The sequence below is a fragment of the Prionailurus bengalensis genome, chromosome C2 (assembly GCF_016509475.1).
Source record: "Prionailurus bengalensis isolate Pbe53 chromosome C2, Fcat_Pben_1.1_paternal_pri, whole genome shotgun sequence".
Lineage (NCBI taxonomy): Eukaryota > Metazoa > Chordata > Mammalia > Carnivora > Felidae > Prionailurus > Prionailurus bengalensis.
This window is the reverse complement of record NC_057350.1, coordinates 157,859,611-157,886,546: the sequence shown is the minus strand read 5'-3', so window position 1 is coordinate 157,886,546 and position 26,936 is coordinate 157,859,611. Positions and strand designations below refer to the sequence as shown.

Here is a 26,936-nt window from a genome sequence, read left to right as displayed (position 1 = left end):
TGAGATCATTACCTGAGCCGAAGTTGGATGCTTAACCAACTGAGCTACCCAGGTGCCCCTATCCATACTACTTTTAAAAATTGGTTGTCTCCAGTTTTAGAATAATTTCTCTTGTTTTTTCCTTTATCAGTCAAGCTAGAGCGTTATCAATTTTAGTAATAAAAATTATCTTTGATTTCTGTTTCCTTAATCCTCTTATCTTCATCAATTCCTTCATTATATTTCTTCGAATTTTCTGCATTTTTCCAGTCATTTGAGATGGAACTCTTGATTACTGACTTTCTTCCTTCCTTTTCTAATGCATGCATTTAAAGCATTTCCAAGAACCATCCCACAAATTTTGATATGCCATACTTTCATTCTTGCTTAGTTTGAAATACTTTCTGATTTCCACTGTGATAACTTCTGATTCATGGAGTTAGAAATAGGTAGCTTAATATTTTCTTATTATTGATTTCTAGTTTAGTTCCACTCTGGTCAGAGAGAATACTCTAGATAATTTCAATCCTTTGAAATTTGTTGAGATTTACATTATGGCTCAACATAGAATCTACTTTGATAAATGTTTCATGCGCATTTTAGAAGAATGTGTGCTCTAAAGTTGTTGGATGTAGTGTCCTGTATAGGTCTGGTTGGTTAAGCATGGTTCACATCTCCTATATTCTACTTTTTTTTTTTTTGTCTGATTATTCTATCAGTTACTATTAGTCTATCAAGGGTATGTTAAAACTCTACATATGATTATGGATTTGTCTGTTTTTCCCTTTAGTTTTGCCTTATATTTTTCAACTTATTTTATCAGGTTCATCAAAACTTAATATACCTATTGTTGTCCAATAGATGTTTTCTTGTCAAGAAATGTCTCTTTCTAATATACATCTTGACTTAACGTCTGCTTTGTCAGTGTTAACGAAGCCACAACAGCTTTTACTTTCTATCAAACTTCATCTCTTGTCATTTTTAAAACTCCAATTTAAACACTTGCTATTTGTTTTCCATTTTCCCCAACTGCTCTCTGTTCCTTTGCTCTCCTTTTAAGAATTCTTCAAAATAACCAAATAATGAATGACGTCTCTGTATTTCTGGTGGTTGCTCTGAACACAATACATCCCCATTTCAATCCAGCTTAAATTAATATTATACCTCCAGAGCCACAATCACAATATACTCTCATTTCATCTTCTGTGTTAATGTTGTCATCTGTTTTACTTGACATATATTATAAACCATAAAGTGTTATGACTTTTGCTTAAAACAACTATAAATAATTTTTAAGAGGCAAAAGGTATTTTATATTTACCCACATACCTATCATTTATGGTGTTCCTTATTCTTTTCTGTACATGATTTTCAGTTCCCTTCAGCCTAAAGAATTTCCTTTAGCATTTCTTACAGTATGGGAAGGTTGGTGATGAATTCTTAGTTTTGTTTTACCAGAAAATACTTTTATTTTTTAAAGATAATTATGTTGGATAATTTTGAGAGGTTTTCCCCTTTTCTCTCTGCATTTTAAAGATGCCATTCCGCTGTCTTTTGTTTTGAATTATTTCTTATAAGAAATCAATGAGGGGCGCCTAGATGGCTCAGTCAGTTAAGTGTCTGACTATTGATTTCAGCTAAGGTCATGATCTCATGGTTCGTGAGTTCAAGTCCTACACTGGGCTCTGTGCTGACAGTGCAGAGCATGTTTGAGATTCTCTCCCTCTCTGCCCCTTCTCTGCTCTCTCTCAAAATAAAATAAAATAAAATAAAATAAAATAAAACTTAAAAAAAAAGAAGTCAATGAGAATTTGTATTATTATTCCACATATATATCTTTTTTTTTTTAATTTTTTAAAATTTATTTTTGAGAGAGCATGAGCAGAGGAGGGGCAGAGAGAGAGGGAAACACAGAATCTGACGCAGGTTCCAGGCTCTGAGCTGTCAGCCCAGAGCCCAATGCAGGGCTCAAACCACAAACCATGAGATCATGACCTGAGCTGAAGTCGGACACTTAACCGACTGAGCCACCCAGACGCCCCTCCATATATATATCTTAAGATTTCTCTTTATCTTTGGTTTTCAGTCATTTAACCATGGTGTACCTAGAGATATTTTTCATTATATTTATTCACTTGGCATTCACTAAACTTCCTGAATCTGTAGACTGTCATCAGATTTGGAAAATTTGGGGTTCTTTCTTCAGACTTTTTTATGCTCCATCCTTTCTCTGGACCTCCTATCACACATGTTACACCATTTGACAGTACGAGGTGCTAAGGATGTGTTAACTTTTTGCTGTCTCTTTTCTCTGTGCATATCACTTTGGATAACTTCTATTAACCTTTCCTGAAGTTTACTGATTCTATCTTTTGCATTGTCCAGTCTGCTTGAAAGCCTAACCAACTTTTTTAAAACATTTGAGTATTTTTCAGTTCTAGAAATTCCACTGATTCTTTTTAGAGTTTCCACATACCTCATGAAATATCCCTTCTCTTCACTCAATACAGACATTTTTTTCTGTATATTCTTTAACACTTTTTTCATGATTAAAAAATGTATCAACATATGGCTGACATAGAAGATAGTGTTCAGGCGTACAGCACTGAGATCAAACAATCAGATACACTATGCTATGCTCACCACAATAAGTGTAATCCATTTGTCACCATATGTTACAGCGTTATTGACTATATTCCTTAGGCTGTATGTTTCATCCCCGTGACTTATAACTGAGAGCTTGTACCCCTTAATTTTCTTCATTTGTTTCCCCACCCCTCCAACTCCTTTCTCTCTGGAAACTACCTCTAGAAACTTCTCAACTAGAGAAGACGTAGCGACTCGTGGCTTAACGCTGCCACGTTTAGAAAGGCATTATAAGAAAGCAAGTGCTCGGGAAAAAAACTGGTTGGCTGGCAAGCGGAAAGAAAAGGGGAGAGAGCACTGAAACTGGAGGCCCGAGATTGCCGAAAAGCCAATTACTGTCTGTCTGAATACTGCTTTCCAAGACTTACAAGTTACCTTGAGATTACTTGAAATTCTCTGTTAAATAGATTAGCTAAATCCTGCAGCAAAGACTGGATTAAAGTTGCTCCCTTTCTTCCCAAGCCTATTATCGCTTCAGGGGAGAGATGCCACTGAGAAAGAGAGGAAGTAGGGGCAAAAAGTACAGTAAAGGAGTCCTGGGCTGCAGTCTAAAAGTGGTTGGGGTTACAGGCACAGGGAACTAACTAGAATCAAACATATCAGAAGATTAGCAAATTCTGAAATTCCGTCAAAGAATCCAACCAAACTCTTGGCCTAAAATATGCTAATTACAATTTTTTAAATGTTTATTTATTTTTGAGATTGAGAGAGAGAGAGAGAGAGAGAGAGAGAGAGAGAGAGAGAGAGAGAGAGGCAGAGCACGAGGGGGGGCGGGGCAGAGAGCGGGGGAGACACAGAATCCGAAGCAGGCTCCAGGCTCTGAGCTGTCAGCATAGAGACCAACAAGGGGCTCAAACTCACGAACCGCGAGATCATGACCTGATCTCTTAACTGACTGAGACACCCAGATACCTCAATGACTGTGATGTTTTAATACTATATATGAATACTGTATTTTCATGCTATATATGAAATGTGTAAAAAATGGGAAGATTTGCAGAACTTAGTGAACCAATATTTTCCAAGTGATACATTCATGATGTTTCAAAACCCACACTGAATGAGGAAAAGATCTACTCAAAGTACAAAGACCAATGGAGTTTAACTTAGTAAGGTACAAAAAGTTGATTGCCATGGTTTTAAAATTCCAATTTGCAACTAATATTTAAGAAATTGCCACCTGTCAAGTTTAGGTGGCACAGCAAAATATCCACAATTATATGAATAGGCTATTAAAATACTCCTCCCTTTTCCAACCTCATATGCAAAGCTTTATGGCAGAAGAAAATGAAATAATAGATTGAAGATAATCAGGAAAAGAAAGTGTAAACAAAGAAGTGTATATCCAGCAAAACTTTCTTTTTTTTGTATAATTTTTTTTTAATGTTTATTTATTTTGAGAGAGAGACAGAGTGCAAGTGGAGGGTAGGGCAGAGAGAGGGGGGAGACACAGAATCAGAAGCAGGCTCCAGGCTCTGAGCTGTCAGCACAGAGCCCGATGTGGGGCTCGAACCCACGAACCGTGAGATCATGACCTGAGCCAAAGTCGGACACTCCACCAACTGGGCCACCCAGGCGTCCCAACACTTCATTTCCTTGGTCAATGACAGTACGAGTGATTTTTTTTTTCTCTTTGGCACTCTTCTGTATTTTGCATATTTAAAGATATATATTTTTTTTTAATTTTTTTTTTTTTCCAACGTTTATTTATTTTTGGGACAGAGAGAGACAGAGCATGAACGGGGGAGGGGCAGAGAGAGAGGGAGACACAGAATCGGAAACAGGCTCCAGGCTCCGAGCCATCAGCCCAGAGCCCGACGCGGGGCTCGAACTCACGGACCGCGAGATCGTGACCTGGCTGAAGTCGGACGCTTAACCGACTGCGCCACCCAGGCGCCCCTATTTTTATACTAAATAAAAATTTTTTTAAAGTTGAATCAAGAACATACATTTTTTAAAAAGTCACCAGGAATGCTAATAGTAATCTAAATATTAACACTGTTCATTTCTTTAAAAAGAAAATAATATAAGTAAATACAAGATTATCACACAAGTTTAGCAGATTTAAAACACATCACTTACTAAGTGCTTTCTGTATGTTAAACACTGGGGGTGGGTAGTCACTTTGACATGTACTATCTCGTGTAAATTTTGGAATGTGTATTTATCCATCATCTCAGAAGGAAGTCATTGCCTTATTTACAGATCTTAGAAATAAACTCATCTGAATGGTTACAGAATTTGTCCCTATATGTTTACCAAATCCTAAGTCAAAAAGGTGGCATTTGAAATTCTAGTAAAATGAAAAATAAAATTTTACACAATATTTACTGAATTAATTATAAATTATACTAACGAAAAAAGTTTTTCATGCAGTTTTCCTTTACTTTCTGAAAAAGTTAAAATGAATCTACATACATAAAGCTGTATACATTCTTGGGACTTGTCTTTTTCATCAAATGTTTTAAACGCTAATTTCCACTGCATTTCTCACAGTACTTACTATAATACTGATCACCTACGCGTTCAAACATTAACCATTAAACTGACAGGAACCAATGCTAGGTTTGGATTCATTCACAAGCCACCATATTTCAAAATTATTCACCAAAATGTGTATGGATGTTGTAATGTGTACACACACATGTATGCTGTAATGTGCAGGTTCATATGGATATTAGTAAAATTAAGGAATGAACCCAACTAGGATAAAAAACCGACTTTCAAGTATGAAGGGCACAAACTGGGGTCAACCTACAAGACCTCGGAGAATACCGTTCCTGGGAACCCTTCCTGAGGAATCTTCGACAGGATAAGCACCAGACAACACAATGACTACGCAGACTTTAAATAAAGACTGGTGGTGAGCATTGGATAGACCAAATGAGAATTAAATGGGAGAGGGTGTAATATATGATGGCTGTTAAGTTTGACAATGCAGATTTAGTATAACCATTTAAAAGCAGAGGTGAAGAAAAAGAACGTATGCAAAAAAATGTCACTGTTTTCTTCGGTAATTATACTGGTGAAAACCGTTCTGGGATTGTTATTCTGAGGCTGCCGTGTCTGTGATGTGGAGAAAGCAAAGGGGAAAATACAGGGCCTAATTCTAGAATTCCCCGTGTCCGAGCCAGGACTAGTAGTATGGAAGAAAGGAGACGTAGTTGCACAGACTGATGAAGTAAGGTACTAAGTTACGCATCAGATACCTCAGTATGAAATCATGAGTTTCTCATCTCTCTATACGTTCACTATACTGAACTAGAAATAACTATACGTTCACTAGAAAAAATACCTCTAGCAACTAGATCGTAGTTCTGACATACTCTTTCCCACAAAAAGAAACCAACACTTACTGAGAAAGTGGCTGATTTCAGGTCTGGGGCAGGGGATATATGGAATGAGCCTGATACACCTCATATTTGTCAGGAAGGAAACCATCAAAAGTGCTACGGTCATGGGAAAGGACTCAGGAAACAAAGAGAAGACCATTTGAATTTCAATGAAAGTAATAACCGCAATGAATTAAAAATCATTAAATAGGTTTGAATTCATAAATTTATAATACTTCTAAAATTCTAAGTCACTTCCAAAAGATGTGAAGAAACCACCTCATTTTTATTTTTAAGTAATTTAAGACTTACAGAAAAGGTGCAAAAACAGGACAAAGAACTCTTGTGTACTTTTCATCCACATTCCCTAAGTGCTAACATGCTAACAACACAATGCCTTTGCATTATCATTCTTTTTACAGATAGATGGAGAGATGTTAAACTAATCAAACGGGGAGCCTACTAGACTGAGGTGGCTCCAGTGCTGGGGCCGCCTGAGCAACCAGGACTCGAAGTCTTTAGATGCCCCCAAGTTATGAGATCGGAATCCAGGGATAACCAATCACAAAAGAGCAGACTAAGCTTTAAGACACAGCCAATCAGGGGCACCCGGGTGGTTCAGTCAGTCAAGCGACAGACGCTTGTTTTCGGCTCAGGCCACGATCTCGTGGTTCCCAAGAAACAGCCCCCCCCCACCGGGCTCTGCGCAGACAGCTCAGGGCCTGCCTGGGATTCTCTCCTCTCTCTCGGCCTGCCTTTCTCTCCCTCTCTCAAAAATAAAGAAACAAACATGAAAAACTATACACAGCCAATCAGAGAACTTCCTTTCCTCGCCATCCTCCCTTGTATACAGAAGCCTTTTCCCTGGCATTCCTGGTTTCGCAGTGCCCCAAACGGATTCTTGCTCAAAGGAATCTTACAACTCTTAATATGCCCTAGTTTACCTCTTAACCAGTATCATATAAACACATATATGTAACTGTCCCGGAAATATTTGAGAGGGAGTTGCAGGCGTGATGTTCATTTACCCCAAAACACTCAAGTATCTCCTAAAAACAAGGGCACTCTTTGTCAAAGACACAGTACAATGATCAAAACAAGGACAGTAATACAATACTATTATTTAATCTGTAGATATTAAAAATGGGCCAATTGTGCCATTAATGGCCCTCCCAACAAAAGGAAAACATTTTTTTCTGGCCCAGGACCACAGAGTGCAGTTAGCTGTCTTGTCTCTTTAGTCTCTGAATCTGGAACATTCTCTCAGCCTTTATCTTTCTTGACTTTTTTTTGAAGCATACAGGCTAGTTCCTCTGTAGGATGTCCCTCTGTATGTATCTGCTGTTTCCTCATGATTAGATTCAAGTTGTTAATTTCTGTCACAAATGCCACAGAAATAATATTGTGGTCTTCTCGTACATCATATCAGGAGGCACAGCGTGTCCATTTGTCCTGTTATCGGGGATATTAACTGTGATCATTTGGTTAAGATGCTGTCTGCCAGACTGCCTCATTATAAAATTACAATTTTTCCCCTGAAATCATTGTTGCACTATATGCTAACTAACTTGCATGTAAATTAAAAAAAAAAGAAAAGAAAAAAAAGAAAAATGAAAAAAAAATGAAAAAAATAAAATTACTATTTTTCCCTTTGTAATTAATATAGCTTTTTGTGGAAGATCACTTGAAACTATGTAAATGTTTGGTTTCCCAACGTCAAACCTTCACATATCTCACTTTCAAAAACTGGCAAACAGGGGGCGCCTGGGTGGCTCAGTCGGTTGGGCGTCCGACTTCGGCTCAGGTCATGATCTCGTGGTCCATGAGTTCGAGCCCCGCGTCGGGCTCTGTGCTGACAGCTCAGAGCCTGGAGCCTGCTTCCAATTCTGTGTCTCCCTCTCTCTGACCCTCCCCCATTCACACTCTGTCTCACTCTCTCTCTCAAAAATAAATAAACATTTTTTAAAAAGTCAAAAACTGGCAAACAGGAAGAATCAAGCATTTACCTTGACTTTCATGTAAACTGTAACACTAGATAATCAAATAGAAATGAAGAGAAATTGCTCTTTATAAGAGTATTCTAACTAATAAATGAAAAAAGAATCAGAATATCAGTTTGCAATCCCAATAAGTTAATGGTCTAAGCAGTAAGCATCAATAGATGCTAGCATCCCCCACAAAAAAAGAAAACCAGACAATTTTGTGACTCCTGATGAAAGAATACAACACCACATAAAATCTTACCAAAGGGACAGAACCTGCATCTGATCAAGTTTCTGGATCTCTCAAGTTCCAAGAACTATAGATGATAAAGGAAACAGGCTGAAATTGCACAATCAGGATGCAATTAGCAAAACTCAGTCTGTGGTAACTTCTGCAAGTCAGATAACCCAAGTTCTTCAACATAAAATGTATGGTACAGAAAGAGATTAAAAGGGGATCTGCTGATTATCAGAGACTTAAAAGATTTATAAATTTTCAGTGGGCAATACAAAATGTCAAGCAATGCACATTTGGGTGATCGATCTAAAAAGAAATGAAATACAGTGATAACTGTAAAAGTCAAGATAGTGGTTACTTCTGGAGAAGGAAGAATCAATTGTAACTTGAATGGGGTATGATATGGAGGTTCCTGAAAAAATAAAAACCAGAACTACCATGTGATCCAGCAATTCCAATTCTGGGTATATAACTAAAGAAAATGAAAACAGGATACCAGAGAGACAGACGCACTCCCATGTGTATTGTGGCTAATGCTAAAGAGATGGAAACAACCTGGATGCCCATCAATCGACGGATGGATAAAGAAAATGTAGCATGTGCGTCTGTGTCCGTGTGCATGTGCATGTGTGTGTGTATTAGTCACCCGTGAGAAAGATGGAAATCCTGCCATTTGCAGCAACATGGGTGGACCCTGAGGACAATATGCTGAGATAAGTCAGACAGAGAAAGACGAATACTGTGTATCACTTATTTTTGGGGAAACGAAGAGTAAAATAATTACTGTGGGTAACAGGTGGAAGAATGGAACAAATGCTGTTTAAGGGTCCAAACTGCAACTATAGGGACTACAGACAACAGTAGGATGTGGAGAAAAGGGAATTCTTATGCACCGCTGGTGGGAATGTAAATTGATGCAGCCACTATGAAAAACAGTATGGAGGCTCCTCAAAAAATTAAAAATAGAACGACCATATGATCCAGCAATTCCACTTCTCGGTATTTATCTGAAGAAAACGAAAAAGACTTGAAACAGATATCTGCATTCTCATGTTCACTGCAGCATTACTTACAATAGCCACGACATGGAAGCAACCTAAGTTGCTTATGGATGAGTGGATAAGGAAACTGTGGTTCCTAATATAATGCGGTATTATTCGGCCATAAAAAAGGGAAATCTTGCCATTTGCAATAACATGTATGAACTTGGAGGGCATTATGGTAAGTGAAATAGATCACACAGAGAAAGACGAATACTGTACGATCTCACTTACATGTGGAATCCAAAACAAAGACTGAGCTCATAGATACAGAAAATAGACTTGTGGTTGCCAGAGGTGGGGAAAGGGGAGGGGCAAAATGAATGAATGGGATCGAAAGGTACAAACTTCCAGTTATAACATAAGTAAGTCATGGGGATGTAAGGTTCAGCACGGTGACCACAGCGGATAATACTGTATGGCCTATTTGAAAGTTGCTAAGCAAGGAGACATTAAAAGTTCTCATCACGAGAAACAATTTTTGTAACTATGTATGGTGATGGACGTTAACTAGACCTGTTGTGATGTTCATTTCACAGTACACACAAGTGTTGAATCATTATACTGTATACCTGAAACTAATGTCATATGTCAAATACATATATAAATTATTTTAAAAGTTAGATTTACTGTGTTATGGCACATAAAATCCAAGTCAAAGACCAGAAGTTACAAAATGCCTAAAGAATCTATAGGCACACTCAAGAGGGAGAGAACATGGCCTCGAACTTGGGGAAAGCCTTAGGTTGAACTAAGTGAAAGAGGGGTAAGTGAAAGACATTTTCAAGAAGCAGAATGAATCCAGGAGAAAACACATTAGAGAATGACAATTTCAGGGACTGGAACGAATTCAGAGTAACCAGAGTTTGCAAAGAAGCCGGAAAAGAATGAGATGCGACACAGTAAGAGTTAACAGGTATACATTTCTGGTGAATAACTTAGGTCATAACAATTTAAATGGGCTTTATACTAAAGGTAGTGAGAAAGGCTTGAGGCAGGAAACAGGCAGAATTGTAAGATAAAGAAATAACAAAAAAGAAAATCATAATAATCATAGTGAATAAAGTATTAGTTTAAAAAAAATAAGTTTATTTATTTATTTTTGAGAGAGACAGCGTTGTGAGTGGGGGAGAGGGGCAGAGGTAGAGAGAGACGGAGAATCCCAAGAAGGCCCCGTGCTGTCAGGACAGAGACCACCATGGGGCTTGAACCCACCAACTGTGAGATGGTGACCTGAGCCCAAACCAAGAGTCAGATGCTTAACCAACCGAGCCACCAGGTGCCCCTAAAATATTAGTTTTAATCATTAAAATCCTAAATTGCCCTCTTGCAAAGATTATTACATTGGGACGCTATTTGGCAAATTGGATTAATAAACAAAATACAGAAGATACAGTATTAAAAACAGGAGGGAAGGGGCGCCTGGGTGGCTCAGATGGTTAAGCATCCGACTTCGGCTCAGGTCGTGATCTCACGGTTTGTGAGTTTGAGCCCCGCGTTGGGCTCTGTGCTGACAGCTCAGAGCCTGGAGCCTGCTTTGGGTTCTGTGTCTCATTCTCTCTCTGCCCCTCACCCACTCTGTCTTCCTCTGTCTCTCAAAAATAAATAAATATAAAAACAAAAAAATTTTTTTAAAAGAGAGAAAAAAAACCAATGGCAAATCACTAAGAGACAACCCAATAGGCAAAAAATATATTTCACAGAAGAGGACATACACGCAACTGATAAACAGATACTCAGCATTACCAGAATTCAGAAAAATTCACATCAAGAGCACAATGTGATGCTCTTCTACCCTTAAGACATGTAGCAACACTGAATGTTAGACTGACTCAATGAGGCTCTTAACTGATTGTTTGTATGAAGGGAAATTGGTAAGATCCCTTTGGAAAAACAGTATTACTAAAATAGAGTTGATTATTTAGGGGTATAGCCTATGACCCCCAGCAACTTCTGAGAGAAACTTCTGTGTATTTGTAGCAGGAGGACATCTATGAGGTTATTCATAGCAGCGCTGCCTTTACTAACAAAACAATGGAAACCCAAGCATGTACCAAAGAACAATCAATAAGTGAATCTTGGTCCATTCACACAATAGATTATAATACAGCAGTAAAATGAAAAACAGTAAAACAAAGCAACATGGGTCACTCTAAGTACCATAATTTTGAGTGAAAACCATGTCTCAGAAGGCTTTTTTTTTTTTACAAAGTTAATACACAAGCAAACGTAAACACTATTTACTTTTAGGAATTTGATTGCTTAGTCAAATATATTTAAGGTAAAAAAATTTAAAGAAAAGAATCATAAATACAAAGTTCTTGACAATATTAACTTGACAGTGGGGAGGGGGAATAGGCAACACCCGGATCAGTGATGAAAAGGACAATTAGCCAAGAATTACGAGTAATCCAATTCTGCAATCCAATTTAACTACAGTTAAAAAAAAAAAAAAAAGCTGCAGTAATCATTCCTGTATACACACCTGAGTGATACATCCCCATAGATGTGTCTTGGCAAATATATTAGTAAATTCCTAGAAATGGAATCTGTGAAGACGTATCTTTAGCATTTTGAAGATTTCCCCCCAGTGGCCCCACAGAATGGCTCTAGCAGTTTCTAGTCCCACCTCTGAAGTATCTTAGAGTGACTTGTCTTCTGTCTCCTCACCAAAACCTAGCACTACCGAACTTTTGGGTTTTGCCAGATAAGTAATATCTCATTATTGAGATTTATATTTAAACATGGTCCTGACTGAGAACCAAGCAAACTGGCCATTTGTATGTCTCCCTTCGTTCATAACTCTCTTCAAACTGTTGTAAGAATAATCCACTTTAAGGGGCGCCTGGGTGGCTCAGTCGGTCGAACATCCTACTTCAGCCTAGGTCATGATCTCTCCTTTGTGGGTTCGAGCCCCGCATCGGGCTCTGTGCTGACAGCTCAGAGCCTGGAGCCTGCTTCGGATTCTTCACATTGTCTACCTCTCCCTGCTCGCACTCTGTCTCTGTCTCTGTCTCTCAAAAAAATAAAAAAAATAAAAATTAAAAAAAAATCCACCTTAAAAAAAAAAGAAGAATCCACCTTATTCCTAAAACTTAAGCGTTTTTTATTTGTGCATTGAAGAATATGGCCCCTGCTTGTAACGTGTATTCTAATTATTTCACCCACCACTGAGCTATGTATCTGTGGTAATGGTATGTTTTGCCATATTTTACTACTCACGGGGTCAAGTTTACCAGTCTTTTCTGTTGTAACTTCTGAATTCACAGATTTTTAATTAACAGCTCTCTAACATAACTTTCTAGGCATGAAGCTCTGGAAAAGAAGGTACCAGTTCTATCACTCTTAGCTGTGGAGCTTTGCTGGTGTTTGATGCCACACCAACGTAGGTAAAAATACATACACACATACAAACATGTAAAAAATCCAAAGGCAGCACGGACTTTTAGTGCGTAAGTATAACCCCAACCTAGAAAGAGGAAAATTTGCTTCTGCGTGACTCAGACTTAGGTGCCAACCCTAAAAGAGTATATAACAGTATTCAGAGGTAATGAAAAGGGAAGGCCTTTAAGTCTCTGCACCTGATTTCAACACACATTAACTCAGTCATGTACTGCCTCATGCTAGGTAAAAAAACAATAAAAACGAACAAAGAAATGAAAACATTCGTTAACAAAAAGGAAAACCCTGCACAGCTGCTTAAACTTGAATTTGCAGCGTGTACCCCCCAAAGAGCATCCTACCTGTTGGGCTGCCTTGGGACACACAACAAGGCTCGCACGCAGCAGGAGGCGGACGCCCCAGTCCTTGAAAAACTCCCTGGAGTGCTGAAGCCAGCCAGCAGGCAGGAACACCCACTCGATGATGCCCCGGACAGGAGAGGGCCCTTCGCTGCCCTGCTCCTCAGGGGCCCACAATGACACATAAGCACTTGATGATTGCAACAAAAGCCGCAATTATTTTCACTCGTGGAACTGGTTTACGAATTTTAGAAAAGGAAAATTTTTTAATGTTTGCACGGGTCACTTTACAATTTTCCCTAGCTGACCAGTAAAACCGCTGAATATATGTGACTGTGTAGCTGACTTCATTTGCCCAGAATTATCAGGCTCGGCTCACCTGTTCGGGGCAATCAAACCTTCCTCTCATCGAGCCAACAAACACGATTGGTGCTTAATTCTGTCATGTATCCACATACATTTTAAACGGACACAAAATGATCTAAATAATGGTGATTTAAGTTTTTAAAAATGTGTCTACTATGAGGTTTCCTTCATTATCACTTATTACTAACAAGAGCTTTGCCTTCTCTGAGTGTTTTAAAATATTTCCTGCGTTTAGCACTCCCTACCCCCTGAGGCAGTCTACATGTGTTTTCCTGTCACCATCAACACCTGAGTGCAACCGTAACAGAAGGAAAAACTCAAAGTCAAAAAGTCGATGCTGCCACCCCTAACCTGCGTGAGCCCTGGTAGCCGTCAGTTCAATACCACTTGGTAGCGAGCACTGTCCACTGAGACTGAATTAGCCCCGGGTGACGACACGGAGCACTGGGTCTCGGTAACTTATCAGTCAGGTTATTTACTGAGATACTGTTAGCAGCAGTAGCATATGCTGAGATCCACAGCAGGGCAGCTTTCTTTTATCAGTTGTCTGCGTAAGTACTGGGGACACTGTCAAACAGCATCTAGTACGTAATTCAGGCATTGAAAATTGAAATTAATTAACAATAGAAGCTAACATCACTTAACATTCGTTAACTGCCAGGCACCCTACGGGCTAGCTACAACCCCGTTCAGTAACAACTATTACTACCCCCCTTTTATGGATATAGGAAACTATGGCCCAGAGAGTTAAGTCACTAAATTTGAGGTCATACAAGTAGGAAATGGGGAGAGCTGAAATCCCAACCAAGTCTGGCTCCAAAAGCCACACAGACAATAACAATGAGGACAAAATAGAAGAACAACCCAACTCACTAATAGATATATATACAGGTTTCAAAAAACTGAAGAGTCCCATTGTTATAATAGGCATTATACAACGGACTCCCCAGGAAGAGTAAAATTACAAGCTGGTCAATTGTATGGGCACAAAGGACAGAGAGCGAGAAGTGGAATACCTTTCATTTGTACGTGAAAACTGGGTACAAAGAGCAAAATTGGAAGAACCTGTTAAGTAACAAACTCAAAACGGGGTGGGAGAAGGAATCCGTGAATCAGTAATACTGGGCAGTCTTCAAACCAGCAAGAAGATGGTCAGATGAAAACCACCTCGCAGATTTTTCTGGGTGGATTCAAAGTGACATCAAGAAAGGGAAAAAAACCGCACATAATTCCAGGTTGTGCTTGTTACTGGCTCCGAACGGGAAGTGGGGGCTTCACTTGACGTGACCAGTAATGGAAGTTAGAGAATTTGAGAGGGTGGTAACAGATGCAGTGAAAAATGGCAGAGAGAAAACGACCCCAGCTGGAAGTAAACAGGAGGATCATAAAGCCAAAGGAATCACATCTACTGATGAAGTAAGACGGAAGGTAGACAGGAACTCAACAAGGACAGGAAGTCTGCACTGTCACAGAGATATCTGCAATAGGAAGTAAAAAAGCGAGCCTGTGACCCACTGAGAGTATGAAGACATCATCTAACTGGGCAAAATAATCGAGGCTTAAGCTCCAGGAGGCTGGTGACGACGATGGCTACTTTGGTAACTTGGTTCAAACGGGTCTCCAAAATTCTGCTCTGAAAGCACAGCTAGGAAAGGGAAGAGCTGCTGTTACTGAGAATATAGAGTCTGCGCGTAAAACGGCAGACGCGACTCGAAGGCCAACCAAGATTAAAATACCACGGTTGCCTAGAATCAATTTTGAGACTCACGAGCCAGGGAAGACCTGTACTTTATAATGTAAGTTCCCCTTACAGACTCCAAAATAAGAGCAGAAGTGGGAATACAAACCTATGAATAGACATGTTACGAACACTTGGTCTCAAGTGGCAATTCCTTTTGAAAAACGATCTCTGTTTGAGCCTTGTGGCATGATTCAAACCGGCAAGTGCAGAATTTATAATAGCTGAGTCCACCAGGGATCTTTAAAAGAACGAAAATTTCTCCAACAGTTCGGAAATCACACTAACACAGAATCTGGTAAAATCCCACCCGCCCCCGCCCCCTTTTTTTGGTCAGGAGATGGAAACTGCTCCCTGGAGGAGAACAGTGTCAAAGCTAACTCCACCAAAGGGGAAAAAGATTAACTTAGCAGCTTTGAGTCACAGATAGAAGCAGTATTCACAACAAGAGTGGAGTTTAATCACACCCCAGTGCTGAATGACTAATAATGGGTCTGCCTCAAGCTGGTTGATTCCCCAGAGTAAGAATCACATGTTCATATTACAGCTTGATGCCCGTGCTAAATAATGTTCGGACCAAGAGTGAAACTGCACAGTTCTAGGGGACAGCACGCACTCTGCAGTCCGCTGTGGATAGCATCCCGTCCACTTATTTGTCTAGTAACAGCCTGCCTATCCTAACCCAGCCACGTTATTTTTTTTAAGTTTATTTACTTATTTTGAGACAGAGAAAGACAGCAAGCGAGCAAGCACAAGCTGGAGGAGGGACAGAGAGAGAGAGGGAGAAAGAATCCCAAGCAGGCTCCGCACCATCAGTGCAGGGCCTGATGCGGGACTCAAACCCACGCACGGACTGTGAGATCATGACCTGATCCAAAATCAAGAGTCGGACACAGTGTGCCTGGGTGGCTCAGTCGGTGAAGTGTCTGACTTCGGCTCAGGTCATGATCTCAGGGTTTGTGGATTCGAGCCCCGTGTGGGGCTCTGTGCTGACAGCTCAGAGCCTGGAGCCTGCTTCAGATTCTGCGTCTCCTTCTCTCTCTGCCCCTTCCCTGCTCACGCTCTGTCTCTCTCTCTCTCTCAAAAATAACATAAACGTTAAAAAAATTAAAAAAAAAATTGGGGCGCCTGGGTGGCTCAGTCAGTAAAGCGTCCAACTTCTGCTCAGGTCATGATCTCACAGCTTGTGAGTTCAAGCCCCGCGTCGGGCTCTGTGCTGACTGCTCAGAGCCTGGAACCTGCTTCGGATTCTGTGTCTCCTCCTCGCTCTGCCCCTCCCCTGCTCATGCTCATGCTCTGTCTCTCAATAATAAATAAATGTTAAAAAAAATTTTTTTAATTAAAAAAAAAAAGAGTCGTACACTTAACCAACTGAGCCACCCAAGCACCCCCATGTTCGTTCTAAGAGCTCACGGTGCTTGATCAAGACCTCCCAGGTTCATATGAAAGATATATCATTCCTTTGTTACCACTTTCTTAACTTTAAAAGAGTCTGAAATGCCAGAGAATAGCCTCTCCTATCCAAACAAGTATTTTATTGAAATATTATCGCTGTAGTTTTCATATGATTCTGTCATGACTTAATTTTCTTTTTTATTGAGTGAAATGAGTTTATGACGACAGTGCCGCACAATACCCAGCGACTAACGGAACACCTTCTGAAGCCCCTGGAATGTGATCTTCACCACAAAGAAGCGCTGTCTGCACTGTTTCTCCTTCAAGACAAAGTTTAACATCCTGAGGTGAGTAATATGTGATATTTACAGAGTAAGTCTGTGGGGAACTCCGACGTGTAAACAAAACTCACGCCCATTCCCTAAATGTTAACATGAGATCTAGCACAACCAGGGAATGGAGTCATCTGGTCTGTCACTTACTGTATGTCAGCATTTCCCCAAATTTTGTCAATGGAATACGGAATTAATACACAATATTAAAAGAGTTCCATGGTCAGTCACTTTGAAATGTCAGAACTATCCATCTGGGAGTATCATCATGTGTATTAAGGCTCTGAGAAGTCATGCGTAAAGAAATTGGTTTTGTTAACCCGGTATTTCCCTACTTATTTGATCACACAGTTGTGGGTTTTTTTTTGTTTTGCGGAACATCAGCGGCATTTGGGAAATGCCACTCAAGGATTACCATGTATACATGTATTAATTACTTGTAAACAATTAAAATATAACATCCAAAACTAAAAGGAGATTTCTTTGATGATGGCAGAGCACTAAAGGAAACTGCAGTGCCTCAGGGTCAACAAATGTTGGTTGATGGCTTTATGTGGTAAAGCAAAAACCATTTACTGTATATTGTGATGCCAGAAAAACAGCACAAAAACCATATTTTATAGTACTGTCACTTAGCATATAATTTTCATCAAGTGGATAAAAATATAGCAATATTTGGACTGACAAAATTCTAAGCACTCAGAATTTTGACCATACTTATTTTAAAATTGATTAGAAAACATCCAAATGCCTGTGACTTCAGGAGCTCATAACCTTAACAATCATCTCTCCTCACGTAATTGACTACATTGAGAACATCTACTGATACCAAAACAGTGGCACCTACTGAAGATTATTACAATACTTACCACATTACAAAAAGAATCCAGACCAATGCTATGTACATACTTAGTACATTCTGGATTAGACCAAGTAAAATTTAACAACAAGCTGAACAGCATTCTATAAAACAAAAACAAAAAGTCAGTTAGGCTAATTCTGTCTGTTTTTCTATGCTATGGACTCATAGTGAGAAAGAAGATTGTCTTGGAACTTGATGACTGAATCAAATCTGAATTCTTTAAAGTTTATCTACATTTACCTTAAGAGAAGTTCTTTGGGTAACTTTTTGTTAATAAGGCCTTCATCGTTATTTGAGAAAACCTAAAAGAAAAAGAAAAAAACACAGACATTGTTAAAGTGTTCCTCAACTAAAAAAAAAAAACAACAGCAAAAAAAACCAGTTCACATGTTTTTTAGATCATAACAGTCCCAATTACTGTCCTACAGATATGATGACACTAATTTCATGAAGTCACCACACTTTAATATTAATGGATATAAAAGAGTTTACACCCTATCACCATTTCATAAAAATGCAAGGCAGCAATTTCTATCCTACGTTGTATTAGAAGTTCTAGCCAAGGCTCTTAGGTAAGAAAAATAAATAAAAGACACCCTGATTGGAAAGGAAGAAGTAAATAGCTTCTATTCACAGATGACTTGATCCCATATATAGAAAAGTCTAACAAATTCACAAAAAAAACATTAGAAACAATCAAGGAGTTTAGCACGGTTACAGAATATACAAATATGTAGTATTTTTATATAAAAATAAATTGTAGGGGTGCCTGGGTGGCACAGTCGGTTAAGTGTCTGACCTCTGCTCAGGTCATGATCTTGGCGGTTCATGAGTTCAAGCCCTGCATCCGGCTCTGTGCTGACAGTTCAGAGACTGGAGCCTACTTCGGATTCTGTTATCTCCCTCTCTCTCTGCCTCTTCCCCGCTTGTTCTCTCTCTCTCTCTCTCTCTCTCTCTCTCTCTCAAAAAAAAAAAAAAAAACCCACAAAAAAATGAAAAAAACCCACACATTAAAAAATAAAAATAAATTGTATTAGCAATGAACCTGAAAATGAAATTAAACATTCTTTTAGTTTTATTTTAAAGAGAAAGAGAATGCGAGTGGAAGAGAGGGACAAGAGGGAGAGAGAGAGAAAATCTCAAGCAGGCTCCACACTCAGTGCAGAGCCCTACTTGGGGCTTGCTCCCCCCAACCCTGGGATCACGACCTGAACTGAAATCAAGAATCAGACGCTCAACTGAATGAACCACCCAGGTGCCCTCCTGAAAATGAAATTAAAACAATCTCATTTACAGCAGCATCAAAAGAGTAAAATATTTAGGAATAAATTTAACTAAATAAATGCAAGACATCTATTGAAAATTCACACAAAAACCGCTGTTCAGAGAAATGAAAGACAACAAACAAAACACATCTCACATTCACAAATTGGAAGATTTGAGAGTGTTAAGTTAGCAACATTTCTCAAATTAATCCACAGATTTAATGAAATCTATATCAAAATTCCAGCTGTCTTTTTTTTTTTTTTAATTAAAGAGTTGATCCTAAGATTCATATGGAAATGCAAGGGTCGCAAAAGATACAAAATAATCTTGAAAAGGGAAGCAAAGTTGGAGGACTCACACTTCCTGATTTCAAAACTTATGATAAAGCTATAGTAATTGAAATATCATGGTATTGGCCTAGGATAGAAATATAGATCAATGGAATGGAATTAATAGTCAAGAAAGAAACCCTTATATTTATGGGCAATTGATTTTGGACAGGGCATTAGGATAATTCGATGGGGGAAAAACAGTATTTCAACAAATGGTGTCAGGACAACTGGTGTCTACATGCAATAAAAATATAATGTCTACCTCATATTATATTAAAAAATTAACTTGATATAGATCAAAGAGCTAAAAAAATATATAAGAGCTAAAACTATACCCCTTAAAAGAAAACATAAGCATAAATCTTGGTGACCTGTATGCATGTAATGGTTTTGTAGATATGACACCAAAAGTACATGCAATCAAAGAAAAAATAGATAAATTTGACTTCATCAAAATTAAAAAACCTTTGTGCTTCATAGGGCATCACTGAGAAGGTGAAAAGACAATGCGTAAAATAGGAAAAAAAATGTTTGCAAATCACATAACTGATAAGAGAATTACATCTAGAATATACAAAGAACTCTCACAATTGAACAAAAAGAAAAATAAACCAGTTAAAAATGGCCATGATGGGCACCTGGGTGGCTTAGTCAGTTAAGCATCTGACTCTTGAATCTCAGCTCAAGTCATGATCTCATCCTGAGCATAGAGCCTGCTTAAGAGTCTCTCTCTCCCTCTCCTTCTCCCTTCCCCCACTTACGTGTGCATTCGCACTCTCTCTCAAAAAAAAAAAAAAATGGGCATGAGATCTGAATAGACATTTCTGCAAAGAAGATCTGCAAATGCCAATAAGCACATAAAAATAAGTTAAGCATAATTAGTCACTAGGGAAGGGCAAATGAAAACCACAAGGAGATACTTCATAGCCACAAGGATGGCTAAAACAAAACAATAATGGCAAGAATGTAGAGAAACTGGAACATAAAATGGTGCAACCACTTTGGAAAACAGTCTAGCAGTTCTTCAAAGGTTAAACATAGAGCTACCGTGTAAATCAGCAATTCCAATCACAGGTACCTACCTAACAGAAACAAAAACACGTTTCCGCACAAAAACTGGTACATGAATGTTCACAGCAGCACTACTCATAGTAAGTAAAAAAACAAAAAAGTGAACACAATCCAAATGTTAACAGCTAATAAATGGATAAACAAAATGTGGTATATTCACACAATGGAAAATTATTCAGCAATAAAAGGAACAGAGTACTGATATACTACAACAGGAACGATCCTTGAAAATACTGTGCTATGTGAAAAACGACATACACAAAAGGCCACACCTTGTAGATTTCATTTACATTAAACATCCAGAAAAGGCATATCCATGGAGAAAGAACATAGATTAGTGGTCAAATAAGACTAGCGTGACCGTTGATGGGTATGGAGTTTCTTTTTAGAGTTACAAAAACGTTCTTGAATTAGACAGTTGTGACAAAGACACAACTTGGTGAATATACTAAAACACACGGGACTGTACACTTTAAATGGGTGAAATTCACAGCACGTGTATAATATCTCTATTTTTTAAAATGTTTTTTAATGTTTTTATTTAATTTTGAGACAGAGAGACAGAGCATGAACGGGGGAGGGGCAGAGAGAGAGAGGGAGACACAGAATCCGAAGCGGGCTCCAGGGTCCGAGCTGTCAGCACAGAGCCCGACGCGGGGCTCGAACACACAGACTGCGAGATCATGACCTGAGCCAAAGTCGGACGCTCAACCGACTGAGCCACCCAGGTGCACCTATAATATCTCAATTTAAAAGATGGATTTAAAAACCCACTTTTTTTTTTAGAAGCTGTTTATGTGACTTGTCATGCATTTCTGCCCAGAGCCATGATATGCCATCATGGGGGCTTGGTGGGCTTGGACTCTATATTTTTCTAGGGGTCAGAATTGGCCCCTCTGTTCCTGATGCCACGAGGGATTAATATGCCTCACGTTCCTTCCTGAGCCAGACCAAGCTGGCCCCCTGGGATGGACCAGGGAGGGAAGAGGAATATGCAAACGCCCTTAAGATTGCGAGATACTATAAAAGAAACAGAGAAAAAATAGCTCGCTCAGGACTGCACATAAGCAAACATAATAACTAGCCACAAATCACACGCGGATAGTATATCGACTGCCCTGGCAGGAATAGCTAGTTGGAAGTCTCACCTCAGGGGAGGACACTCTTCCCAGGACACGCAATCGGGACCCCAGCCGGGCTGTTTACCATGGGGCTTCCCCAGCCAGAAGGGTGCATATTGTATGTATCCAATTTGATGTAGTAAACTTTCTTTGTTCTTCTCTATACTTCTCTATATGTGTTCACTACAGTTGTTTAGCTCTTTATATTCCCTTTCCCTTATAATTAATAAAGTCTTCCTCCATGAAACTCAAAGCGAGGCTATCATGAATTCTCATGGTTTAGAACACCCACATGTGTCCTAATCCATCAAGGCAAACTGCAGAAGTAGAAAGTGCTGTAAATAGTATCCTACATTCATTTGCAACGCACGTTGAACGATCAGTCTTAGCGATGTGTATGTGCGTACAGGAGTGCTGACTACAGACTCCGCCACTGGCCCCCGTCTTGTTCTCCCCCCGGTACAGAGACGGCGCCGCTTCAGATAACTAGTGGAGATGACTGGTGTGCAGAAGGTAACTAGCACTCACTTTCCATAACTACCCTGTGACCACACCGCCATGCCCCTTGTTCGATAAGGGCTGAGGTCCGAGCCGGGTGGAGAATGGCGGTGCAGCGCCCTGGATCCTCCCTCCACCTGCTGGCCCGATACCCTGTCAATAAGGGACCCTGAACAAACGCTGTGTAAGTGGCATGGAGTGGTTTGCTTTGATTTTCACGTTAAAGTGACTTCTCAGTCTGGAGAATCTTCTCAATCTGACCCGCCTCCACCTTCTGACAGTGAGATACTAACATTTATTAAGTGCCTGTTGTATTCCAAGCCCCATTAAGCACTGTGTTAACCAGATAATTTACTTTTTTACTAGTTCCTTGAAATGTAAAGTTAGGTTATTGATATGAAATCTTTCCTGGTTTGTTTTTTTTATGTTTATTTATTTGAGAGAGAGAGACACCTTGATCAGGGGTATGTGAGCAGGGGAGGGACAGAGAAAGAGAGGGGGAGAGAACCCCAAGCAGGCTACGTGCTGTCAGTTCAGAGTCCGATGCAGGGCTCAATCCCACACACTGTGAGATCATGACCTGAGCTGAAATCAAGAGCTGGATGCTTAACCAACTGAGCCACCCAGGTGCCCCCTTTCTTTTTAATGTAGGCATTTACAACTCTAAATTTCCCTGTGATCACTGCTTTAACTGCAGCTCTAAGTTTGATATGTTGTTTTCATTTCCATTCACCCCAAATTATTTTCTAAAATCCTTTCTATTTCTTCACGCATTTGTTGTATAAGAGTGTGCTGTTCAATTCCAACATATCTGAATTTTTCACTTTTCCTTTTTTATTTTTTATCTCTGGCTTCATTCTATTGTGGTCAGAGTTCTCTGATGTCAATCTTTTGAAACTATATTTGTGGCCTAACATAAGATCTACCCTGGAGAACAGGATAGGTTCTATAGGAATAGGAACAGGTTCCAGGGTGCCTAGGTGGCTCAGTCGGTTAAGTGCCCACCTTCGGCTCACGTCACGATCTCACGGTTCGTGGGTTTGAGCCCCACATCAGGCTCTGTGCTGAGAGCTCGGAGCCTGGAGCCTGCTTCAGATTCTGTGTCTCTTTCTCTGCCCCTCCCCCATTCACACTCTGTCTCTCTCTCAAAAGTAAACAAACATTAAAAAAAAAAAGGAAAAGTTCCTTGTGCACTTGAGAAGAATACGTATTCTGCTGTTGTTGGGTGGAACGTTCTATATATCTCCAGTAAGTCTATTTGGTTTATAGCGTGTTCAAGTCTTCTATCTACTTACTGATCTGCCATCTAACTGCCCTGTCACTGAAAGTGTGGTATTGACATGTCCAAGTGGTGTTGAGGATGGTGGTGAATGACACCATGACAATCTTCACGTACCTCAATAGCTGATAGAAGGATGGGCTTATTTTCTGTTATTACAAAGACGAGTAAATCAAAGTTACAAGATTTCAACTCAGCATAGGAAAGAACTGTCTAGCAATTAGAATAGCCCATACTAGAATGTTTTACTCTTTCAAGCAGTGATGCTCTATCCACAGTGCTCCCGTGGATCACAGAACCAGGAATGCTGAAGAAAAAAGTCCCTCTTTCAGTGGGAGGTTTGAATAGAACATCTCTAAGAACCAAGTTTAATTTACAGAATCTATCATCCAGGTTCTGCCACATACTCCTTTGTTACCTTGGGTATGTCATTTTTCTATGCCATGATTTCCTCTTTTTAAAATGGGGAATGGAACCTGCCACAAGGGATGCTGTGAGTTAAATGAATTCATATACACAAAATGGCTAGAACAGTCTAGGCAAATAGAGAGTGCTCAACAAATAATAGTTATGATGATGACTGTGAAATCTCCAACTATTATTGTAGAACTGTCTACTTCTTCCTTTAATTCTGTCAGTTTGCCGCACATACTTTGGGGCTCTGTTGTTTGGTGCATATATGCTTATAATTATTATAACTTCTTGAGGAATTATCAAAATATAATGATCACTTTTATACTTAATACTTTTACATTTAAAGTGATTACTATTAAGGAAGGACTTACTTTTACCATTTTGCTATTTCTATATTCTGAAGTAAATCATTAGATAAATGTGAATTATGTCAAGATGACTGGTAGTGATGTTCAAATCTTTTATATCCTTACTGAGTTTTCTTGATCCTCAACTTCTATCAATTAGTAAGAGAGAGGTGTTATTTAAAACTATGATTGTAGATTTGTTTCTTTCCACCTTGGATTCTGCTGAGTTTTGCTTCATATATTCTGAAGCTTTGTTAGGTGCATATACATTTAAGATTATTATGTATTTTTAATGAATTAACCCTTAAGCATTATGAAATGTCCTTTCTTTCTAGAAATTATCCTTGCCCCAAAATCTACTTTGACTGATATTAATACCGCAACACCAGATTTCTTCTGATTTTTGCATCTTTTTCATCCTTTTATACTTGCAATCTGTGGCTTTATATGTGTGTGTGTGTGTGTGTGTGTGTGTGTGTGTGTGCGTGTGTATTTTCAAACTTAGAGTCCATTTTGTTTTTTATTTTTAAAAACTTTTTTGAGTATAACTAACATACAATGTGACATTAGTTTTAGGTATACAACAAAGTGATTCAACTTCTCTATATGCTATGCTTGCTCACCACAACTGCAGCTACCATCTGTCACCATACAATGCCATTACAACATGACGTATATTACAAGACTATGACTATATTCCCTATGCTGTGTTGTTGTGGCCATTTTAGTATATAACATTCCTGAATATACAATAAAATCTTCTAGATTATTGCTATAGATTCAAAGTTTTATATTTGTTGTGAAAGACGTGTTATATAGATCTTTAAAGCAACCAAACAATATTTCTTAGTGTTCAATTAATCTACTTCTTTAATATTTTTCATGTTTTATTAAAAATTTATTTTAATTGGGGCGCCTGAGGGGCTTAGTCAGTTAAGCATCCAACTTCAGATCAGGTCATGATCTCGCGTTTCATGAATTCAAGCCCTGTGTCGGGCTCTGTGCTGACAGCTTGGAGCCTAGAGCCTGCTTTGGATTCTGTATCTCCCTCTCTCTCTGCCCCTCCCTTGCTCACACTCTGTCTCTGTCTCTCAAAAATGAGTAAACGTTAAAGAAAATTTTTAATGTTTTTTTAATTAAGTAAACTCTACACCCAACATGGGGCTCAAACTCACAACCCCAAGATCAAGAGCTACATGCTCTACCAACTGAGCCAGCCAAGTGCCCCTTTTATTATTTTTTAATTAAGATTTTAACTTAAATCCAATATAGTTAACACATGGTGTTGTATTAGTTTCAGGTATACAATATAGTGCTTCAACAATTCTATATATCATTACTCAGTGCTCATCAAAAGTGTACTTTTAATACCCTTCACCTATTTTACCCATCCCCCTTACTTCCCCTCTGATATTAATGAGTACCCTCAATTAAAGTTATTTTTTTTCAACATGGACATTTCTTACTTGATGCATATATACAATATATAATTACATATTATATATTATATATGTATAATATATAAGTATATTATATATAATATATGTATATATAATATATAATATAATATATAATATATGTGTATAATTATATGTATATGTATAACACATATTATATATTATATATTATATATTATATATATTGTATATATGTATATATAAAACATTCCATCCTTAAAAAAAAGAGAGAATACAACACATTTTCAAGTACACACAAAAAAATCACCTGGTTAAATCACATAAAAAGAGACATAACAAATATTACAAATTCAAGATGACTGAAATCATACCAAGTATATTCTCTTCCACAATGGTTCCTTGATCACTAAATTTTGCAAATTTAATTACCACAGGTCTGGTGTTGGCCTGCTTTTGTTGATTTTGTTGGGAGTCCTCTGGGCCTCTTGGATTTGGCTGTTTCCTCTCCCAGATCATGGAGGTTTTCTGCTATTATTTCTTGAAATAAATAATCTTCCCCCTTTTCTCTCTCTGGAACTCCTATATGTTATTACCTTTGATGAGTCACTGAGTCCCTATTCTCATGTTGCATAGCTCTTCTTTCTCTCTTTTGCTCAGCTTCACTATTTTCCATTATTTTGTCTTCTAGGTCACTAATTCGTTTCTCTGCTATTCATTGCATCAAGCCTGTTTCCAATTTCACTTATTGCATTCTTCATCTGTTTCTTATTTAACTCTTTTACCTCTGAGGAACTGGTCTCATGGACATCTTTTACTCTTTTCTCAAGCCCAGTGAGTATCCTTATGATCGATGTGCTAAATTCTCCATCAGGCATGTTATTTATATATGTTTCACTTAGTCTCTGGCCATGGCCTTATCTTATTCTTTCATTTGGGATAAATTCCTCCATCCTGGCATTTTGTAGAAATCTCTGCCTTCTTCTCTGTGTTAGAAGAGCCAGTTATATCTCCTGTTCCTGAAAGTAATGGTCTTATGAAGAAGAGGTCATACAGTGGCCAGGGCCTGGTGCTTCAGAGAGTGTCTCTGGTATATGCTGCGTGCATTCTGCTGTTGTGTTTTGGCTGCTCTATCCTTCAGGCTACTCACCTACAGAGGTTCTCCTTGCCTGCTGTGGGCAGTGTTGGGTCTCTGGCCTGAATGTGGCGAGTTTTAACTTAATGTGCTCTGGTCTGCTTGTTAAATGAGACCTGATGCTACTTCCACTAGAACTGAGGCCTTGAAGAACTCTCTGGTTGGAAGATATGATTTGTGCCGGTCTTCTGGGAGAGGGGCCCACCACACTGGGACTGAAGCCAGCCAGACTAAGAAGGGCAGTCCTACCACGGCGCTGGAGGAGCTGGGGCTTGGTGTAAGCAAGTTAGCCAGCCAGTGTCAGCACTGCACTGCCTCCTACCAGTGGCTCTGTGTTTATGCTCTGTTTATGAGGGGTGGGGGAGGTAAATGGCACCAGCCAGCTCCCCTGTCCCTGGAGAGGCATCT

The 26,936-nt window shown here is 39.0% G+C and overlaps 1 protein-coding gene across 5 annotated transcripts in view; it reads right to left on the bottom strand.

Annotated features, from left to right (window-relative positions):
• FBXL2 (F-box and leucine rich repeat protein 2) overlaps nucleotides 1-26,936 on the bottom strand; it is a 130,508-nt gene that overhangs the window by 78,960 nt on the left and 24,612 nt on the right. For all 5 annotated transcript variants that reach the window (XR_006299573.1, XM_043595864.1, XM_043595865.1 and 2 more), the window contains exon 2: nucleotides 17,891-17,952. Coding sequence is in view for 4 of the 5 variants with exons in the window: in XM_043595864.1 (XP_043451799.1) it covers nucleotides 17,891-17,952 (62 nt within the window). In the remaining variant the exon portion in view is untranslated. The remainder of the gene's footprint in view (nucleotides 1-17,890; nucleotides 17,953-26,936) is intronic.